Source organism: Bactrocera tryoni, chromosome 3, assembly GCF_016617805.1.
Source record: "Bactrocera tryoni isolate S06 chromosome 3, CSIRO_BtryS06_freeze2, whole genome shotgun sequence".
In the NCBI taxonomy this organism is placed as follows: Eukaryota; Metazoa; Arthropoda; class Insecta; order Diptera; family Tephritidae; genus Bactrocera; species Bactrocera tryoni.
In genome coordinates, this window is record NC_052501.1 from 55,750,301 (window position 1) to 55,773,181 (window position 22,881).

Consider the following 22,881-nt stretch of genomic DNA (forward strand, 5'->3'; position numbering starts at 1 on the left):
GAATGCGTACAGTGCGTACAGAAGAGAATATTGCGTCTGTTTCTGAGAGTGTGGCTGAAGACCGTGAAATGTCGATTCGTCGCCGTTCGCAGCAATTGGGTTTGTGTTATTCGACCACATGGAAGATTTTACGCAAAGATCTTGGTGTAAAACCGTATAAAATACAGCCGTAATAAACGTAACTTAACATCCAAATGCGTCTTTAATCATTCGATAAATGTTTTCTCGTAAAATCTTTCATTAATTCGGAACTCATTAAAAACTTTAATAGGATTGCTTCCAAATGTATTCATTTGCAGGTTTTATCACATTAGTAAACAGCCGATTCGAATATTGGTTTTGCGTGTGTTCGAAAAGACGAAAATCCGATCAGATTCTGTTACACCATTGAAAATCAGAATTGGTTTGCAATTCTGACAGCTAAGCAATTCTGCCTTGGATTCCACAATATCCCTGAATAATTACTCCGTTATGTCGGATTGAAAGAATATAAAAAAGATTTTGAGCCCCAAAATATGGGATACACTTAAAATACCGAAGTTCAAAATGCCGACACATCAAAATACCGACAAACCAAAATGCCGACATATGAAAAATATTTTATCTTGTCCGCCCTTATTTCTATCGAAGCACAGAAAGAGAATTCTACGGACTAAGGGCTATGATTCTGAGCGTGTTGGTGGTCAAAGGCCGAAAGTTGAAGGCCGCAGGGCCTCGAACGAACAACGCCACCTTGATTTGTCGGTATTGTGATTTGTCGGTGTTTTGATTTGTCGGTATTTTGATTTGTCGGTGTTTTGATTTGTCGGCGATTTGATTTGTCGGAGTTTTGATTTGTCGATATTTTAACTGTCGGGATTCTAAATGTAAAAACAGCGACAAATCAAAATACCGAAAAATCAAAACACCGAAAAATCAAAATACCGACAAATCACACAGACTCAATAAAATGGGTGTATAACGTAATACCGACAATCAAAATCTCGAAATTTATAATTCCGACAATCAAAATACCGACATATCAAAACACCGACAAATTAAAACACCGACAAATCAAAACGCCGACAAATCAAAACACCGACAAATCAAAACGCCGACAAATTAAAACACCGACAACTCATAACACCGACAAATCAAAAAGCCGACAATTCGAAATACGGACAGAAGAAATTTTTGTACAATATCTCAAAGAAGAAACATTACTAATCGATAGAGACATTTTGGATAACAATTGAGTAATTAAAAAGAACTTTATTTTATGAAAGGTGCTGTTGTACATTCGAGGCCCTGCGGCCTTCGGCCACGAACACGCTCAGGATCATAACCCTTAATCCATAGAATTCTCTGTCTGTACTATGGAAGAAATAGAAGCTTGCTTAGTTTTGCTGTTTACTAATATTATTCCATTAAAATAAACATAATTATAAAATTTTAACATTTAATTAAAATTTTAAACCATTATAACAAAGGAAACTCTGCAGACTCATGACTCATGTGCTGAACACATAAAAAGTGACAAACTTCAAGCGACCTCTATCAAATATTAAAAAACACACGTTTTTAAGGACACAGTTATTTAGACAGCTGTACGACTACATAACTGTATCCATAAGAACTTGTGTAATTAAATATTTGATAGACGTCGTTTGAAGTATGTCGCTCTCTATGTGTTCAGCACATAAAATGCATACAAATGTTTTTACAATTCAAAATTCTAGCCTACTTTAAATATTTAAAAGCAATTTGAAGTGCAAATTTTTCATTTTTTACCGAGTTTGAAAATAATTTTATCCGGATGCCTTTGAAAAAAGCCTTTGTAATTTTGACAAGACATCGGTCATTTTAGAAAATATATTTGAAAATTGGCAGTTCATTTTGATATTGAATAAACGGACATATACAATATAATTTTTATGGAGACTCTTATTTCAAACAAAGGTGGTACCAAACTTTCTCTTAATGGTTATCTGTATAATATTGATAAAAAACGTGATAACCGCGTATATTAGATTTGCGATAAAAAAAAAAATCATTTTTATGCAAAGGACGGGTGACAACAATTTTAAAAGATAATGGGTTACACGAACTAATAAAAAGTGCAACGGAGCATAGCCATGATCCAATGGCATACCAGGCCGATGTCTTAAAGACAAATACATCACTAAAGGATGATGCAACTAACTTTTTAGAAAAACCGTGCCAAATTATTGCAAGAGCTACGGCTCGATGTAACAAAAGTTCTCGGAAATATTTACCCACACCGTCCGCCCAAAACCAAAAAATCAATAGGGCAAGACAGAAGCAACAGTTGAAACAAACAAAATGTGTAAAAGATTTGGAAATTCCGTGTCATTTGCAGAAAGTCGACGAAAAACAATTTCTAGTTTCATTAAAAAAGTTCGGAAATCAATGTATAGTTTTTTTGGCAACTGTAGAGAACGTCCGCTTACTTGCAAAAAGTAGCATATGGATAATGGACGGCACATTCAAAGTTGTTCCATCCTTCATGAGGCAATTGTTTACAATTCATGGTCGCATAGGTACAAACACATGCAGTGAAATTGTACCGCATGTTTATTGCATCATGACAGAGAAAAGTGAAAAATGTTATGACGAATTTTTGTATGAATTGATGAATTTCGCATGTAATAATAACATTTCCTTAAATCCGAAAATAATTTTAACCGATTTTGAAAAAGCCAGCGTCAAAACCTTTAAAAACTTTTTCCCAGACGTTAAATACAAAGGCTGTTTTTTCCATTTAGGCCAACTTATTTGGAGGCGTATACAAAAAGAAGGGCTTCAAAAGAAATATGGAAGAAATGAAGAGTTCTCTCTTAAAATTAGGCAACTAAAGGCTCCTACTTTCGTACCTGCTGATGAAATACCATCTTACTATGAAGCATTGAAAAGTGATAATAAGGATTTTATGAAAATTGCTAAATTTTTTGAAGAATCTTATTTATTTGGGAAACCCTTAAAAAATAAAAAGCTTAAGGCCCCAGTATATGCTGCAAATTATTGGTCAGTATTTGAAAACGTGATATATAACCTTCTGAGAACGCAAAATAATGTTGAGTCATGGCATCGGCGTCTTTCGTGCTTAGTTGGGCAATACCATGGAAATATATTCAATCTAATATCAAATTTGATTAAAGAACAAGTTTTGATAGAAACCAAAATTAAAAAGATACTCACTGGTGAAAAACAAACTAAACGGCGACACCTGGAAAAAATGGTGAGTTGCATTAAGGCAGTATTAATGGAAAGGGAAAACTATGTTCCTGAAGAATATTCAGTCCACATAGCTATGAATCTTACTTTAATGTAACAAATAATTTTTTGGAAATATCATCTGAATAACTTATAAATAAATGAATTAAATACCTAAATTTATTGTTTCTGTTAAGTACTTTTTACCTTTTATGAAAATAGTTACGGGTAAATTTTAGAATAGCTTCCCATGATTTCGGGGTTAAAATGGGTATGTACGGATAGAGAAGATCTTCCAGATCAAAAAAATATATATAAAGTTGCCGCTGACTTATGGTTTTTGAGATATTTGAATTTAAAGTTCAAAAATTCAACTAATTAAAACGCGTGTTTCTCTGATTTATAATTAATTTTACACTAACATTTTTAACTTTTATATCCACTAATATTCCAATAATTCTTTCCTAACCATTTATTTTATATTAAATAGTGCAAACATAATTTCGCATAAAATTCTTCATTTCGCGTTGAACTCCTTTTCGGGATGGCGGCCTTCGGTCGCGCATTAATAAAATTACCCTGGTCAGACCAACACCTGGGCGTGCTCAGTTCTTTTGCGTTGAACTCCTTTTTGCGTTGGCGGCCTTCGGCCGCGCTTCAAAAAATAACCCTCGGCCGGACCAACACCTGGGCGTGCTCAATTCTTTTGCGTTGAACTCCTTTTTGCGTTAGAAGCCTTCGGCCGCGCTTCAAGAAAATAACCCTCGGCCGGACCAACACCTGGGCGTGCTCAGTTGTTTTGCGTTGAAATCCTTATTTTTTATGGAGTTTGTACGATTTGTCGTTATTTTGATTTGTCGGTGTTTTCATTTGTCGGTATTTTGATTTAGCTGCATATTTAAATTTTGTCGGTATTTTGATATGTCGCCATTTTGAATTTCGGTATTTTAAGTGTATCCCCAATAAAATATTTTTGAAAAATGGGATACACTTAAAATATCGAAATTCAAAATGCCGACACATCAAAGTAACGACAAAATTTAAATATGCAGGGGATACACTTAAAATATCGAAATTCAAAATGCCGACACATCAAAGTACCGACGAAATTTAAATATGCAGCCAAATCAAAATACCGACAAATCAAAATACCGACAAATTAAAACACCGACAAATCAAAACACCGACAAACCAAAATGCCGACATGTGAAAAATATTTTATCTTGTCCGCCCTTATTTCTATCGAAGCACAGAAAGAGAATTCTGCCGACTAAGGGTTATGATCCTGAGCGTGTTCGTGGCCGGAGGCCGCAGGGCCTCGAACGAAGAACGCCACCTTTTCTTAATTCGTCGGTATTGTGATTTGTCGGTGTTTTGATTTGTCGGTGTTTTGATTTGTCGGCGTTTTGATTTGTCGGTGTTTTAATTTGTCGGTGTTTTGATATGTCGGTATTTTGATTGTCGGAATTATAAATTTCGAGATTTTGATTGTCGGTATTACGTTATACACCCTTTCTTAATTCGTCGGTATTGTGATTTGTCGGTGTTTTGATTTGTCGGTATTTTGAGTGTCGGGATTCTAAATTTCGAGATTTTGATTGTCGGCATTACGTTATACACCCACAAAAAATGTATCTTTCGGTATTTAAAAGATTATACTTCGGAAGTTTTAGAAGAAATTTAGAATTTTAGAAGAAATTCTTATTTTATTATTATTGGCTTTGTGTTTTGTCGTAGAGAAAATATATGATTATTTGCAGAGCTTTAGGAACTTGACTAGAGACGCAAATAAATTGCAAACCCTCCTTTTACAATCGCATATTGTCCGTTACAACATTATTATTTTGCATTAATTTCGTTGGTTTCTGAAGTGAATCGGACGTCGCTTTCGGTTTCTTTAACATTTTATAGGTTTTGAGCAGTGGACGGTACATACATTAAGGTAGGTCAAGGGAAAAAAGGATGAAAAATTCGTCGACAGACACCTCTACGAAAAACTTTCCTAGTATGAGCTCCTAATTGTAAAGAAAGTTCTCCGCCTAATGGTTTTCTATTTTTCTACGTTTTTTTTTTTACTCTTGCAACCCGTTACTACAGAGTGTTATAGTTTTGTTCATCTAACGGCTGTATGTATCATATAAAACTAAGCGAGATAGGTAAAGAGTTGTGTAAACATAAGTGATCAGTATGACGAGCAAAAATCCTTGAGTAAAAATTCGTTGATGGGTGTAATCGGATCTCTGCCACGCCCACAAATAGCCATTAACCGAAAACACATCAACTGCCATAAATAAGCAATAAATTAAGATATAGCACTCTTATTTGGTACAGAGGATCTCAGTAGCAAGAGGCACCTGTGGGAAAATTTTTTTGGAAAGGTGGGCGTGGCCGGCCCTCTAACAAATTTAATATACAAATCTCCTAAGCCACTGATACTACAACAACCAAGTTTGAGGAGTGCAAATCTTATAAGAACTTCTACAGACAATGTAAAAACGGATGGAATCGGAGGATAACCCTCTAACTCCCCATATAACGGTACTGTTAAAAACTACTTAAAGCGCGATAAATCAATAAATAAATATGACAGAGGCATTAAACTTTATAACCGAGATAGTATGAGAGAGCTTTATGGGAGCTGGTGTCAAAATTGGACGATGGGCGTTACATCGTCCACTTCTCGTAAGCAAAACAGACATTAGCGGTTGAAATTTGACTAATTTAAGGATTTTTTTTTTTTTAATTTTATAACTCTATGAAAAAATACCATTTTAAATTTTGAGAAGGAAATAACCAATAATTCACCAAAAAGTCAAGTTAAAGTCAGATATTAAAAAACAAGAAAAAAGATTGATCCGTTGCATAGCACGAGGTACCGTTGAAACCACGAACCGCTAGGTTTTCACGCATTTGTTGGCAGATTTTAAATTCTTTAATCTCTCTCCAATACAACTCAATCGAAATGGAGCCTACTTATGAACTATCGACTATTAGCGATTAACACCCTTTACCTGCAGAGTCCGTATTGCCATAAAGATACTTAACTTACATGCATACATACAATGTGATAATATTTTCCTGATTAATATCATTAATCACTATTAATTCAAAATATGGATATTTCAATGAAAAGTGTTTATTTAAAAGATAATGACAGACCAGAGTGTGACCGTGAGTGTGATTGTGAGGCACGGCTGCCTGTGGTTAAGACAGGCGGACATTCGCCTGTCCGACAGTTTGGGGCGCTGTTTGCTGGTTAGTTACTTATTATAGAGTGACGGCCATTTGGTGGTACGCGGTTGCAAGAAGTGAAAATAATGAGAATATTGCATTACGGCCACAATGAGCGGCTGCACACATTCATATACATATATGCATGCTATTCATACTCGCATTTTTTATAACATTTGCCAATGATGCCACTGCTGAAAAATATTAGATTGGGTATTTAATAAATTATACAGAACACTAAATTAAACACTTTGAAAATGAATACATACATATATAAATGCTAAAATGCAAAACCATTAATTAATTTACATAAATATTTATTTTGCCAAAATATGTTCGCACAGTTCAATGAAATTTCATTTCACACTAATTTCGTCAAGTAATTATAGCGGCTTCTACTACTACTTCTGGCTTCCCGCCTTTTCTGAAATCAGCTGATCGAAATTCCCTGATCTTTTCACTGTCAAATAATCAGGGAACGCCTTTGAGAGAAAAATGAGAGCCAATGCGAAAGTCTCGTATCATATTATCTATGCTCCGACAGCAAGCAACGTGTGCCACCAACCGCAATTGCATGAACGCGAGCAATGGCGCGCTTTGTTTACATCTGTGTGTGAGTGTCAATATAATTATGCAACAGGGCGGGCGAAAATTTTGAAATTTATTTTTTTCATTATTTTGCTTACACTACGTGGCAACTGAATATTCGAATATGATATCAAAGCAAATAAAGTAGTCCACACGTCGACTGACGGTAATCCGTGGGAAAGCGCGCCTTACATCACCCCAGGACCTCGGTGCTGACAGCGAGGGCCTGATTCTGCCGCAGCGAGTTAATGATGACTAAACGCGGATGAATGGCTAGTTGGTTGAATGAGCGCAACTATGGTTGCTGCTGTTGCTGTTTTTATTGCACGCTGTTCTGCTTGCTGGTTGGAGCGACTTGTCGGCTGCTGGTGGCTGATTCTTAATTTATTCGATTACGTCCGACGGTAAATTAGCAACGTAATGCCATGCGGCAAAACGGTAAAGAGCGATGATGATGACATAAAACGATTCACCACACACATACCCTTATACGTGTGTTACAGGAGCAAGTTGCATGCTGTACATGTAGAGTAAAATTTAACATATTTGTGGGGCATGTGCAGCATGGTTGATGGCTTTATTGCTAGCTTCGAACATACTTCGCTGAATTCCTCTACACTCTTTATTCTGGAGATATTAATGTGGTAATGGCGTTATATGAGGCTTCCTGCGCTGGTGTTGTGAGGTGATTTAATGAAAAATGGCACGGTCCGAGGACTTGAAGGGTTTAAATGAATTCGGCAGGTAAGATGACGTTCATCGAAATGGTCTAGGAAGGCTGTAAAGCCCTCTCGAAGCTTCCCCAGGGGCACTTCTTCAGCGGAGCGTTTCAATGGAAAATTAAGGAGGACTTTCGCAAGAATGTACCTAAACCGTGATGTATGAAGATAAACTTCCGCAGAAGGCTCTTCACGAGGCTCTCTTTTCTTAACTTGGACTTGAATTCAGCTAGACCTGCCTTATACAACGCCCACTGGAGTCACTTCTACGGATTTTGTGTAAGAGTCGTCTCCTCGAAGATCGCTCCTTTAGCTTTGATCTAAGTATTTAGGGGACAGGAGTTTTCAAGAGTAGTCTTACTCACAGATCTGAAAACTTCGACGAGCTCATCAATCGCAACCACAAATAGGATAGAGTTCACTAACAAGACGCCAATTGGAAAATTGCTTGATTCTTGGATAGCATCACAAGAGGAAAAGTTTTACCGTAATGGTATTCGAGCTATGCCTTAAAAAATGGGAAAAGTAGTGAATGACGATGGATAATATTTCGAAAAATTCACTCAAACCCATTTTCTTACAATAAAATTGCATTTTCATTAAAAAAAAACATCGAAATCTAATACCTTAACCCTTGATGAAGCTTCCTACATCGCATATACGAGTACTCTTTTATTAGTGTACATAGAAAAACATCTATAGAAGTACTGAACATTAGGTTACCCACAATGAACTTAAACGATGTAAGAAAATAATATGTATTATAAATCTGTGTTCCGCATCCGATTTTTGATTCGTATTATATCAGAACTTAAAATGAAAATACTACTGCTGTGTAACAAAACATATGAATCCCAGCACCACGTTGTAAGCTATAACCAAGTTTTAATACATATATTCCTCAGCCAACGAATCAGATAGTTTTGAATACCACAAGCACCTAGATCCCGCGATTGTGAAGCTATTTCCGTTCCCACCGCCATATCGTTAAGCGCGAAATGCCATTTACGCAACCAACTTATTAAATATTGACACGCTGCTCACATACGTCATTAACGCCCATGAAGAGATGCTCACAACGCGATGACCATTGATACACGAGTGTGTTATGAAAAGAATTTCGCTGGCTGTTGCAGTAAGAGTTCCACCGAAAAGGTTATTAACAAACAAAGCCTGCAAAATATTTAAATGATTTTGTGAGTTGATACATCTATATGTATATAATTCGATCGAAAAGAAACAAATAAAGAAAACAAAAACCGCACCAAAAGAAAACACACCATTGCATTTATTTATATAATGCCATGACTTCAGAAATATATATATATATGTTTTCTTTTGGTGCGGTTTTTGTTTTCTTTATTTGTTTCTTTTCGATCGAATTTCAATCTTTAACCGGCATTCTTATTACAACACTGTCGATCATATCACATCACTTGTGGAATAATACATACTTATTACCTTCGGTGTCTTCACTTTTAATCTCACAATTAAATAAGTATTAAACATTACCGTAACTAAATTTTGGTGAGTAGAATTCTTCTGCTGATTGCAGTAGAGCTTTCAGTCTTGACCAGCAGATGAATTGAATGAAGAGATTTTTAATTTCAGTAGGATCTAAGAGGATTTAGACAAGTACTAGATAGTAAAAATTCTTCAGTTTCCGTTCGTTTTTCAAAGGAATTTGAGATCGGCTGAACTTAAAAAAATTTTCTTGTTTTAAAAACGAGAAAACATTCAAAATCTGAGCAAATGGTTGCCTGTTTTTTTCAAAAAACTGGACATGTCGTACAATTGCATTTTTTAACTTTCAGAACGTTGTATAATTCTGACTTGGCACCGAATGACTTATTTTATTCTCGTAAATAAAATAAAACTAAGGGTTAAAATTTTTAGGTCACCTGAAGAGGCGGTTGATGCGTTCAAAACTGATGGTTTGGATATACCAAATATAAAAGGAATCCCTCGTAGTTCCAAAGAATATGTCCCGACGAGCATTTGCATATACACTCTGACAAGGCAGTTGAAATAAAGCTTTAAGAAGTGAAAGAAGAAGCTATACTATATAAGCACAGGTAACCATATAACAGTTAATACATGTTGTGCCATATTTATTCGTGCTGCTTGTTCATGTGGGGAAGAGCGTATTGTGGAGCCATCAAAAGTGGACAATATCTGCCAGCTGTATCTTCGCATACTTTACCGCTAACGTCGCTTTAACTGGTTTTAGTTTGTGTAAAGACCAATTTGTTAATGATGATCCAGCAAGCGGACTGCTGCTGTGATATTGTGCTGCCCTTTGACCAAATTTTCCATTTTCATTTTCTCTCTCCATTATACTATATGAACTATGAACTAGTTATGATATGCCTGGATTTGATGGTGGCCATCCATGAGTCTGTAGGGTGTTTTAAATGAAAGTCCCATTTAAAGTAAATGAGCTTATATGCTTTCCATTGTTTACAACGGCACACTTCTGAAAGCTCAAATAATAAACATTAAAAATTAAATTAAATGCAATGGAAGCTGTTGGTGAAGATGATTATGTTAATGGCTGCACAGTGTTTTTATTAAAAATAAATTTTAGCAAACGTTTCTTTTAACCTAATTTTAATTCTATTCTATTAATCTAGGTTATTTATGTTACTCGTAATATCAGAAATAGCTGGGTAATGCAGGAAATATGAAATTTCTTAGTTATATTTATATTCGGATGTTATATTATAAATTGTGTTGAAAAGCGAAAATAATATGTAAAGGCTCAATTAATAAAAGTTAGTTTTCCATATTAAATATTACCTAATGGTTTGTACCTTAGTAACAAAAAAATCCGATCGAAACTTTATCATGAGATGGAAACTGTTGAGTAAATTTTCTCACAAATCTACTAGATTTAGTAAGACTTTGCCGTATACAATTTACACTTGGTAATCTAGTCACCAAGGACATTTGTAGCTAACATCATGTTCAGACCGACACTTAATCACAAGATTTCGGCTGTTGAGTAGTTTATCCCACTAATTTTATAGATTTAATAAGATTTCGCCATACAAAAATGACAGTTATTAATATTGTCTCCGAGGTGATTTGAATCTAATCTACGCGAAAATTCTCTGTGCGACTCTGACTTAGCACCATCTACTTGTTAGCATTGGAAATCTATTACATCATCACAGCTGATTAGACACTAAAAAGAGAAAAAATGTAAACAAACAAATGAATTAAACGAAATGAATCTGAATTCACCTGAAAATCGACAAAAATGCAAAACTGCTTCCACTATTTCCATTATATGGAAAATATTTAAAAGAAGACATCTTTTATAACAAAATACTATATAACAATGTTTTCTTTTAATAAATAATAAGCGATGTGAATTCTTGAATGGCAAAAACATCTGTTTTATCATCTGTCCAAGGCAGTGAGAATGGGCTAGGTTAGTGAAGAGATTAAATGTAATCTTAACACTTAAAAGGCTTTAAAAAAATGTTTATCAAAAAATGTTTTTTTTTCGAATACGGAATATTAAAAAAAAAATAATTTTTTAATATCAAACGAATACATCACATTTTGTTCGATTGTAAAGCGTGATCCGTTTTGACGTTTCTTACTTAAAGAAAAAAAAACACAGAAACTTAATGGGTAATGTTTATTCAAGATTATCTCTTTTAAATGTTGACTACGGCTACGTCTGTCCAATTAACGTTGAGTTCAATTTTTGATGACTCATTCAAACATTTCGACTGTCTTCAGTTCTTGCACAAGATGTATTTTGTACCATTTCAATTACATTTCAATACTCTCCACGGTCTTCGTTTACACTTTCAACTACGACTGCTTTATTTTTTTCACTCCGTGCTGGAACGATTTGTAAACGTTGTTCAGGCGTAAGTCTTTCCGCGATGAAATGCCAAACAATAATGAACAAAAACACGATGACAAAAACACATGACATCACACGATTTCCGCGTGATCTGTCAAAAAATGCTATTGAAAAGAGTACCTCTACTTAGATAACCCGATATTTATACATGCCTTACATAAAAATTGAAAACCTTAAGGAAGGCGTTAGTAGATGAAATAAAAAATTTTAAAACCTTATTAACTAAATTCAATTCTGAGATGATAGCTTCTTTAGCTTATTTGTTTGAAAACATATCCTAGAAGTAAGATATAACCAAAAAGTGAAAGAGGCTTATACAGGTCGATGTCATAAAAAAAGTTAAAGTTTCAAGACTGGTGATTATTGACTTTGTTGTTGGCGGTACTGTAGCTTCGAACTAACTTACAATCAGAATCAATTAAGATGGAAATCAATAGCTTAAACAAAAGAAACCTATGAAATGAAAGCTTATGAAAAATCTAGCGAAACTGGCTCAATATTTCTTTATTTTTTAATTCCAAAATGTACAAAAATGCTTTATAACTTAAGAGCTGGAGAAAATTTACTTAGAAGTGAAAAAGGTAAAAAACAATTTCAGAAAGAAGCAAACGAAATAGTTATGGAAAAAATTAATTAATGAATTTAATTTTATAAAATTAAGATTTAAAGGTTTAAATTTTTTAAATAATTAAATAGACAATTATCAAGCTTACATATGCGCATACGAATATTCCAATGCACTCTTGAATCGTAAAGCTCACCCAAGTACACAAGTATGCGTAATTAAAAAATTCACAATGAAATGCACGTCGCCGACTACGCATATACATACATACACACATATGTACATGTCCATGTATGCTGTTTGGATTATAACACTCACCTGGCAAGTTCGATGACTTGACGCCTGTAGCTTCTTTCCGGCTTTGCTGCATCGTGTACCTCACTCTCTACCAGGCTCCTTGTACACTCTGTTTGGCGAACAATTCGCTTCAAATACCCACACATACATATTAACATTAAAAATTATTGTGGGGAAGTATGTGTGCGAATGTTGCAGTATTAGTGTTGATGTGCTCATTATAAAAGTACATAAAAAATTGCTCGAAAGCATAACAAGACAGTTCACAACAACAATAAAGGCTAAAAAGAGTGCTGTGTGAATAGAAGCGTCAAAATAAAGGGAGAAAAACTAATAAAAAAAAGTAAGGAAGGGCTAAGTTCACCGAACATTTTATACTCTCGCATGATAAAGTGATAATAATTTACATATTTTTTTTTTATTTTGCTGTAAAATTAATTAGATTAGATCAATTTGTGTACTTTGAGCATTGAATTGTATTTTCATTTCCTAATGTATATATTATACAGAGAAGGCATCAGATGGAATTCAAAATAGCGTTATATTGGAAGAAGGCGTGGTTGTGAACCGATTTCACCCTTATTTCGTACATGTCATCAGGGTGTTAAGAAAATATTATGTACCGAATTTCATTGAAATCGGTAAAGTAGTTCCTGAGAAATGGTTTTTGGTCCATAAGTGGGCGACGCCACGCCCATTTTTAATTTTTAAAAAAAGCCTGGGTGCAGCTTCCTTCTGACATTTCATTCCGTAAAATTTGGAGTTTCTGACGTTTTTTGTTAGTCGGTTAACGCACTTTTAGTGATTTTCAACATAACCTTTGTATGGGAAGTGGGCGTGGTTATTATCCGATTTATTCCATTTTTGAACTGTATGCGGAAATGACTGAAGGAAACGACTTTGTAGAGTTTGGTTGACATAGCTATAGTAGTTTCTGAGATATATATTAAAAACTTAGTAGGGGGCGGGGCCACGCCCACTCTTCCAAACAAATTACTTCCAAATGTGCTCCTCCCTAAAGCGATCCTTTGTGCCAAATTTCACTTTAATATCTTTATTTATGGCTTAGTTATGGCACTTTATAGGTTTTCGGTTTCCGCCATTTTGTGGACGTGGCAGTGGGCCGATTTTGCCCATCTTCGAACTTAACTTTCGTATGGAGCCATGAAATACGTGTACCAAGTTTCATCATAATATCTCATTTTTTACTCAAGTTATAGCTTGCACGGACGGACGGACGGACAGACAGACATCCGGATTTCAACTCTACTCGTCACCCTGATCACTTTGGTGTATATAACCTTATATCTGACTCTTTTTGTTTTAGGACTTACAAACAACCGTTATGTGAACAAAACTATAATACTCTCCTTAGCAACTTTGTTGCGAGAGTATAACAAAGCTGCTTACACAGCTACCAACGACAAAATCAATGCCTTATCAGGCATCAGCACATAAATAAGAAACAAACACACACAGACATTTGTGAACTTCTCAGCGCGCCCATTACGTGAAGCGATTTCCTTATATTCACACTTCTATGAAGAAATCTTTCTAATACATATGTACATACACATATAGAAAGTGTAGAGAGCCACTCACCTGAATGTTTATAAATTTTAAAGTAAGCAAATGGAAGTGTGGCAGAGACTGCTGGGCGGAAGTCTAAAATACTTCAGAGTGAGATTGGTAGAAAAAGTGTAATCTTAATAGCTTTCAGGTATATATGTATTTATAGGCGAAAAGATATGTGTCTATTAGGGTGACCGTTATTTCCTTCCTTCCGAAGTTTCAGTTTTTGTCTTAAAAATAATGATTCACCCAACAATACATATAAACTCATACAAGCATGCTCATAGCCTTAAGCGCAACACAAAGTTTTAACACATTCTATCACATACATATACAACCCATAATCACTTGTTTAGCTAGCCTTTATTAGCGGTTGCAAGTACAAACCCACACATATGTTTTATATAGTTATGTGGTAGTTACTTGCCACGCCAGTAATTTACTGCTACCTACTTGCAGCACCCGACCGTTACATCAAGGTATCAACGGGCTTTAGGGAGAATAAGCATACTGATGTTATATAGACAGATTTTAGTAAAGCTTTCAATAAAGTAAACCATTCAGTTTTTTTGCATAAAATTGATCTTTTTGGTTTTCAACCTATATTTCTAAAATGGGTTGCTTCTTATCTTAGTAATAGAACTCATAAATCATAATCAATGTTCCTTCAGGCGTTCCTCAATGTAGCCAATTCTGTTCTTATTATTTACTTGTATTAACGACATGCTGACGATGTAAAGCTTTTTAAATCATATACTTTAAATAGTGAAAGATGTCAGTTGCAAACAGACTTAAACAACCTAGTTGCTTGGTGTGTTAGAAATGATATGCCATTGAACCTTAAAAAATGTAAAACGTAGATCCGTATACCCTACTCCATACGTAATACAAAACTTTAGCTCGGAGCAAGTACGCAGTCTTGTTAATCTGGGAGTATCTATGGACCACAAACTCAATTTTAATCTTCATGTATCTTCGGCGGTTTTTAAAACTAAAGGTGCTATTAGTTTTGTTAAACGTTAGTCTAAAGAATTTAGAGATCCGCTTACTACAAAAAATCATTTTATATCTTTGGTTAGGCCTATATTAGTATGCTTCTGTGTTTTGGAACCCTAGTTATCAAGTCCATTCGGAGAAGTTAGAGTCCGTTCAAAATTATTTTTACTTTTTGCCTTAAAACAATTGCATTGGGATTTCAGGTTAAATCTTCCCCCTTATACCAACTGTTTAAAACTTATAAATCTCCCTACACTCGATAATCGTGGGGAAGTGCTTGGTATAATATTTCTTGTAAAAGTCATGAATGCATCAGTCTGTAGTCCATCTCTCTTATTTGATATTAATTTTAAAGTTCCCGCTCGCTCTAACAGGCAATTTAGACCTTTACTTTTAAAATTTTCTACAACAAATTTTAAATTAATCGAATTATTTAGCCGTATATGTATGTCACGATTTCAACTCTCATTCCAGCACATTTGATCTAAGAGACACACTCTTTACCATTAAAAAAATTATTTTATCTACTCTTAACAAGTAACAGAAATAATAAACTTACTTTAATTTAATTCTTAATTTTCGCTGTTGAAATTTTTGAATCTGTAGCAGATTAAGATCGCAACGCTTAAAACTCTCTTGCCTTTTATGACTCGGCTAATTCTGCTCGTTTGCATTGCGCCCTTCGCGTCGGTTGGGCAGTGCAATCGTTGGGTATTATTATTATTAATTGTATCATCATTTCCCAAGAAAGAGTGCAAAGGCAGAAAGGTGAACGGTTAATTATATCTTAGTAGCTTAAATACTGTTTCATTGAGTTCTATTACTCACACGCTCATACATTCACACATATATAATATGTATAAGGTGGAGGTTAAACTTTTGTATTTTTTATTTAACACTTGAACTAGTTATCACGAAAATCGAGTTCTGGTAAGGATCACAGTAAGTAACGGGAAAAGTTAGTTTCTAACCACCGGACAGCTTTTACAATAGTCTTTTTATACTGGTCTGCCCTCCAATAAAACAGTAATCTGAGTGGAGCGCTCCTATTAGAGTTCTTATTTCATTCCTTTACAACTATATTAAATGAAACCCTAAGAGACTTTAGTGATTTCAAACGCACTTGTTTATTTGTATATATGGATGTATTTTTTTTGTAAGAACACTTTTAGTAAGAAAATTTTAATTGCTGTGAACTCAGCATGGAAGATACTGATGTAATCTGGTAGTCGGAAGGTGATCCTGATGTTTACAAGGAGCGTTCCAACATAAACAGGACTTTTTCAATCTAGCGCCCCTTGTGACGCCATCTATATGTCGACTGATGCATTCGAATTTGCTATCTTCATCGATTGTCCAGTGTGAATTTCATGACATTTCATTGATTGGAAGTGAAGTTATTGCGTTTTGAGATTCGAACAAAGAGCCAACATTAAATTTTGCTTTAAAATTGGAAATACTTTTACCGAAACGTTTCGATTGACGAAAGATTTATGGCGATGATTGCCTATCCCGTAGCAGAGTGCACGAGTGACAGATTATTTGACCAAAATTCACATTTTAATCATTAATCATTAACCACTCCCCTTTTTCACCTCATATGGCACCGTGCGATGAAAGGAAAGCGTTATGCACACATAGAGGCCATTCAAAAGGCTTGCACCGGCATACTGGCGGCCCTACCGGCCAACGAGCTAAAATACTCGTTCGACATGCTTTTGGACCTACCAAAATGCTGTATTGAAGCAGAAGGAGACTATTTTGAATAAAATAAATTGATTTTGCCGAAAACCTATTTGTTCTGCTTTTTTTTAAAGTCCGGTTTACTTTAAAACGCATCTTGTAATTTTGCCGAAAAGGCATCCCTGCCACTCGATTATCTATTTGGACCCATCCATATAGAAACTTATCCTTGTCCACCTTACTTCTTCTCTTGAAGGGCAGTTAATATTGGAGACTGAATTTAGTTTAATTTTACAGGATCCGTGGTATCAGGGAAAAACGGGAACTTACTAAGTATCTTAGAATGATCCTGATAACAGAAGACTACTATTTCCTCAGTTTAGTGTCTCACTTGACATGCTTTAAGAACTACGCTAATGTTGTTGCTATTTGTATACTTTCTCTATGTCTTACCACGTTTATTATACCCTATACCAATATACCGTATGGAATAATCGGCCTAACAAATATTTTTTCCAATATGCATTGTAACCACTTTAAATACGCTCTCGAATTTTTAATCCTTTGTTGTGATATTATATATTATGCCATATATAGTTATAATGTTATCGAAATCAAAACTAAAAAATCGTTTGTTATAAGAATAAGTTATCAATTAATTACATAAAACGAGTTAAAATTGTTTTTGAAATAGTGTGTTGCAAACAAAACAAAACGTTCAATTGCGGCGTACCGATAATGATAACCCAATTTTTCAAGAATCCGAAAATTTCTAAGTTTAATTTGTGTGGATAAGATTTTTTTATATAATTTCATATATTATTTATTAAAATAATTAAAAGAAACTATTGATTTGGTGAAAGGTAAAAGCTCCTATAAAAAGGATATCATGAAAATTGTGATTTATTTGCATTTGGTAATAAATTAATTGTTTTATTTTAACGCGTTTAAGTTTTTCGTGATCTCGAATTCTTGTAACTTCTGGTTCGACCATTATTATCCTTGCAGTTACTCCATTTCTACACGACCATATGTGGGTATTGGCGGACGCTGCTTAGCGGTTGCCCTAATAAAGTATTTTTCATAAGCAAGGCCTTACTTACACATATGTAAAGCACTCGTCCAATAAACAATAAAAATTTCCAATTTACGTTTTATTAACATAAGTAGACGTCACTGAAGCAGGGTTAGGTGGTGTTTGTATTATCTGTAATCAAATGCAAATGCAAACTGTAATTGAAAAGCGAAAATTCACCAAAATCGAGAAAAAAATATAATTGAATAAAAAATAAAATATAGCATACACATATAAGTGTATATACAAGTAAGTGCTTGCAAATAGAAAAAAAAATTCCATTAGCATGAGCCCTGTACAAAGCAGCTGTGTTTGATAAACTTTTACTATTCAGTTGCAAATAGCTTCACAACCACACAAACAAATGTATATAATAAAATATATATCTATGTTCGCCTTGGACATTCATTCTATATCTCCTCTTCTTCCATTCCCTTTTTGCAGACATATTTCACATTTGATTCGCGTGCTGAACAACAAACGGAAGTTTACTTACGTTATGGCCAACATCCGGAACTGTATCCCAATCGTCGGGGCGAAGTGGTGCAAGGGTAAGTACCAGCAAGCACATACATATCCACATATAAACAAACGACATCTGTGAAAATTATATTGGCCTTATACATTTACTTTATACATATCACACCTGCGTCGCTGTTTAGTTAAATATTGCTCTTCGCCATCAAATGTTACGTATACGCCACCGGTGTGTTGCCTTTCATTGCACAAAAAGTAGTAAGTGACTGGCAATGCTTCATTGAGCGTTGCCGCAACAAATAACTGTGTATGCTCACTGCTGGCGTCTTCAAATTAGAAAGCGCTCCAGTTACTTGATCGTTTATCGTTCGTCCGTCTGTTTGCGTGCTGTGACCTTTTTTCAGCATCCCTTAATGGCTTCTAGCGTTCGGCTGTGCCGCTCCTGCTGCTGCTGTGAGGCAACATTTTAATTCTATTATTATTATTATGCGGAACGTAAGTGCTTTCAGCTGCCGTTATCATATTGTTATAAGTGCAGCTAAGCCCGGTGGTGAAGCTGTCGTATGCGGTGAAGCTGATGAATGAAGGACCGATAAAATGAGTGAAATAAAAATATTGGAAAGGAATTCGCATGTAGGTAATTGAATGTAGGTCGTAAAATATTTTGCAGTACAAATCAGACCCAGTTCCTACCAGTTTAACGATGAGAGGTTTGCTGTCTGTAGAGCTGCAGAAGCAAAAAAATAACCGAAAAACATAACAAGTGTTAAAAATTAAATTCAACAGACAGAGAGTTTCAGACACTTTGTTTCAAGTGTTCCCATTCCAAAAATGAATGATGTTATTTTAAAGCTCTATGGTAACTATAAAAATTCTATAAAATACGTATTTTCTAACGGTACTTTTTTCTCACACTGATTAGTGCCATTTAAAGTTATAAATTAATTTTAATAAATTTCATACTTAACGTTAAAGAAAAGAGAGCTATAGATGCTTTGAATTGTGAGAGAAAAATCTCAAGCTTTTTTGAGATACCAAAAAAGTTAATTTACGTGGGGATGCGCGATTAAAGATTAAAAACACCAAATTGCCTGTATCGATAAATGTAATTAATAGCCGACAAATTAAAACGCGTGCGTAGAGTTTCACGGTTCAATTTAAAGAGGGTTCTTTATTTCGTTTTATGGAATCGCTTAACCAAAATTTTAAACTAACGGCTTAATCTAGTGATAATGTAAGTGTGTGTTACAAACAGGGGTAAGTAATTATCTTTCGTTAAGCATTGTGCTAGCTTATGTTAAGGTAAGTATTTAAGTAAGTAATAGATTAGTTTTACAAACGCCTTGGTAAGGTAAGTATTTTATATAATAGAGTTTCTTAATTTAATTTTTAATAATTCAGTATTCAATACTTTACAATTCATTTAATTATTCATGTTTTAGGTATAAATATGTCGCTTGACGCAACAGTGAGAATTCGTCCAATCGCGGCATTGGTAATTTAGGAAGCTCGGTAACAGTGGTGTGAAATTACCTGAGTAACAAAAACAATTATGGCCAAAGAACTTACTCTGGTCGGAAAGAAAATTATTAACACGCGACTGGAAAAAGAAACTTTTCGACACTTGTCAAATAAAACGACGTCAATACGGAAAGTGAAAAGAGGGAATAAAATTCTGAGCTGAGTTTGAGATACCGGAGAGCCGCGATATTTTTCAAAGCACAATTTCGGCGGAGGCTCACCAATGGTTTGGGTCGCTTTTTCAAATTCCGGGACTGTACCTTTGGTATTCTTTTCTTGCCGAACGAATAGTTCCGAGTACCAGGAAGTATTGAAAGTAAATTTGCTACCCTCTATATACACAGTCGTTCTCAAAATGGTTTCTTTTTTCAACAAGACAACGCAAGAATCCATACGACCAGGTCAACAAAAACGTGGCTTCAACGTAAAAATATCGATATTTTGGGATAATCCGCTTGTTCTCCTGATGTAAGTCCTATTGAGAACATCTGAGGATGACTGGTAAAAAAGTTTTGCTAAGATTATCGTCAATGTAATACGATTTCTGAGCTTAAAACCGCTATTTTGGATCCATAAATCCATTTAAATTAAAACCTGATTGTGATAACTACAATTAATATTAAACGTAAAAATAAAATTAATATTAAACGTAAATAAATTAGTCTTAAATTTAAATAAGAAAGAGATTTTAAATTATATCTACAATAAAATATCTTATTTTGTATTCAAATTTCCTTTTGCTTCGTTCTTTACATTCCAGTTCTGCCTATTTCCAGTGCCTAACTAGAGTTTATCGTCATCCGTAACCATTTTAAAATTCCGCCTAACTTACCAGCTTCCTTATAAAAACGGTACACACCCACACATTTGTAAATACTTAAATACATATGTATGCACATATCTTAACTTGTCCTGAGTGTACTTCACCTTATTCAAGCTAATCAAACTTTGCCGTCATGTACATTTATATATGGTTGTTTCTCTCCAGTAATTCAAATAAAATTCAATTACCTTTCGAGTTGATCAGCATTAATGAATTTGCCTTCCAACATATTATGCTTATCTAAATATTAATATCGATTTTCTACGTCAGTGCAACGGTAACTCATATCACTCATTTCCAATGATTGCTTTGAGCAAAGAAGGAAATCATTTTCAAATAAGCCAGATATCGACTGGCGGCTTAAATGCAAGTGCTAACTAATATACACCGGCACAGTTGTTGCTGTGGTGGTTTTCTTACAATGGCATGATAAGGGATATTATTGTTTTCTTTACTTTTCGGCGTAAATAAATTTTATTTTTGCAAACTAATAACTACTTTTCCGACAATTTCTGACAACAACAGATAACTAATTGAAGTCGTAAAAATAGAGAAATAAAGGAAATGGTACATGGTTGACAATAATTGATTTATTATTATATTTTTGGTTTTTGTACAGTGCGTACTTGTATTTTATCTTAGTTTCATAAAATTCCTTTCCTAGAGAAATATACTTTTTATTTAAATAAATCTCAGTAGACTTATCATATCATATAAAAAATTGAAAAACTACATGGAAAAGTAAATCACCTATATTGAGCTGCAAATGGTAATTTATGGGAATAAGTGTACCAAATAATAATTAATCTTAAAAATCAATCAACTTTATTTAATCCATTCTAAGGATATGTTTTTGGAATGTGAAAAATATTTATATATTTGTTTCCAATATTTTGTTCTATTAAAAACCAGAAAAAACGTTAACCTCAGCTGCACTGAAAATATAATACTATTCATAATTGTTTTTCTGTTATAGTATAAAAAGGTATAAAAAGACATTCTTCTTGGTTTTTGAAAAATCTATATGCTAACCTAGTCCAATCTGTACAACATGTTCAGAGAGTGTAGCGATGCCTTTAATAATAGTCGAAGATAATTTGTCCAATCAAAAATTTTTCATACAAGTTCTATCAGCCAGTTTGTGTTTAAGCTATATGCAAAAGTTTTGCCATTCCAACAAAGGAGCATTATATGAAAGACCAGATCCGGTATATACAGACGGACATGGCAACATCGTTAAATACCCATACAAAAAATATTAGATGCCACTATTCCCTAACATCTTTACAGTGCTTAATAAATTTAAATTATCTTTGCGCTAAGTGGTTGATAAAAACTTCGAATATTTAAAAAGCATAAAATAAAGTAGAATTTCAATGAAAACCTCACATAGTGTTACCTCACTTCTGTCAATACAAAACTAAATTGCTTTATTAACAAAACTATTTTGTTTAAAAAGTATATACAAGTATATTGTTGTTCTATTTTTCCATTAGTTTAGTTAAATGCGCCTACAGAACAGGGGCAGTTTAAACGAAACTTATTTATTTCAGCAAATTATTTACACACTTTATAAATTAAAATAACGGGTGGCGCAAAAAGTACCTTTCGATGTTTTTTGGAAAATGAGAAACATATTTAAAAAATTAAAGACTTTGATTCTGCTTGTGGTTATTTTTACTTTGTCTTTTAAATTATTTTACATATAATCGAGTTGATTATCATTTGAGCCCTTTTTATGGCATTTGCCATCACACTTAGGCTTGTTGACATAAACCCGCGGCTTAAAAAGCCCCACAAAAAGAAGTCTGGAGCGGTCAAATCTGGCGATCTTGCTGGCAAGTGCAAATCGCCATAACGGGAGATAAGGTGCCCGAGAAATGCATCCTTCAGCATATCGGTTGTGGCATGCAGTGGAGTATACCATTGTTTATTTACGTGTATTTCGCATGTGTTTACTATACAAATGTCAAAACAAAACTGACGTTAGAGGTCAATTGCAAAATTTATAGCATTTTCTGATCATCTTCTGACTTTTGCGCCACCCTGTATAATTTTTTAAGATTATTGTCACAAAAAATAAACGGAGTAACAACCTTATTTCTTCTTCTCTTAATATGAAAGCGTTCATCATATTGTCAAAAATCATCAATATTCGTATATAAATGTCTCTGTATACATATATGTGGTTATATTTTCTATAATTCATTCCTGTAGTCTAAGTACTTTCTCCAAATT

The 22,881-nt window shown here is 34.3% G+C and overlaps 2 protein-coding genes across 2 annotated transcripts in view; one reads left to right on the forward strand and one right to left on the reverse strand.

The window, feature by feature from the left end:
• Positions 1–22,881, reverse strand: part of LOC120770695 — a 207,615-nt gene that overhangs the window by 69,334 nt on the left and 115,400 nt on the right. The window lies entirely within an intron of this gene.
• LOC120770697 overlaps positions 1–22,881 on the forward strand; it is a 158,986-nt gene that overhangs the window by 29,764 nt on the left and 106,341 nt on the right. The window contains exon 4 of the mRNA XM_040098279.1: positions 18,267–18,373. Coding sequence (XP_039954213.1) covers positions 18,267–18,373 — 107 coding nt within the window. The remainder of the gene's footprint in view (positions 1–18,266; positions 18,374–22,881) is intronic.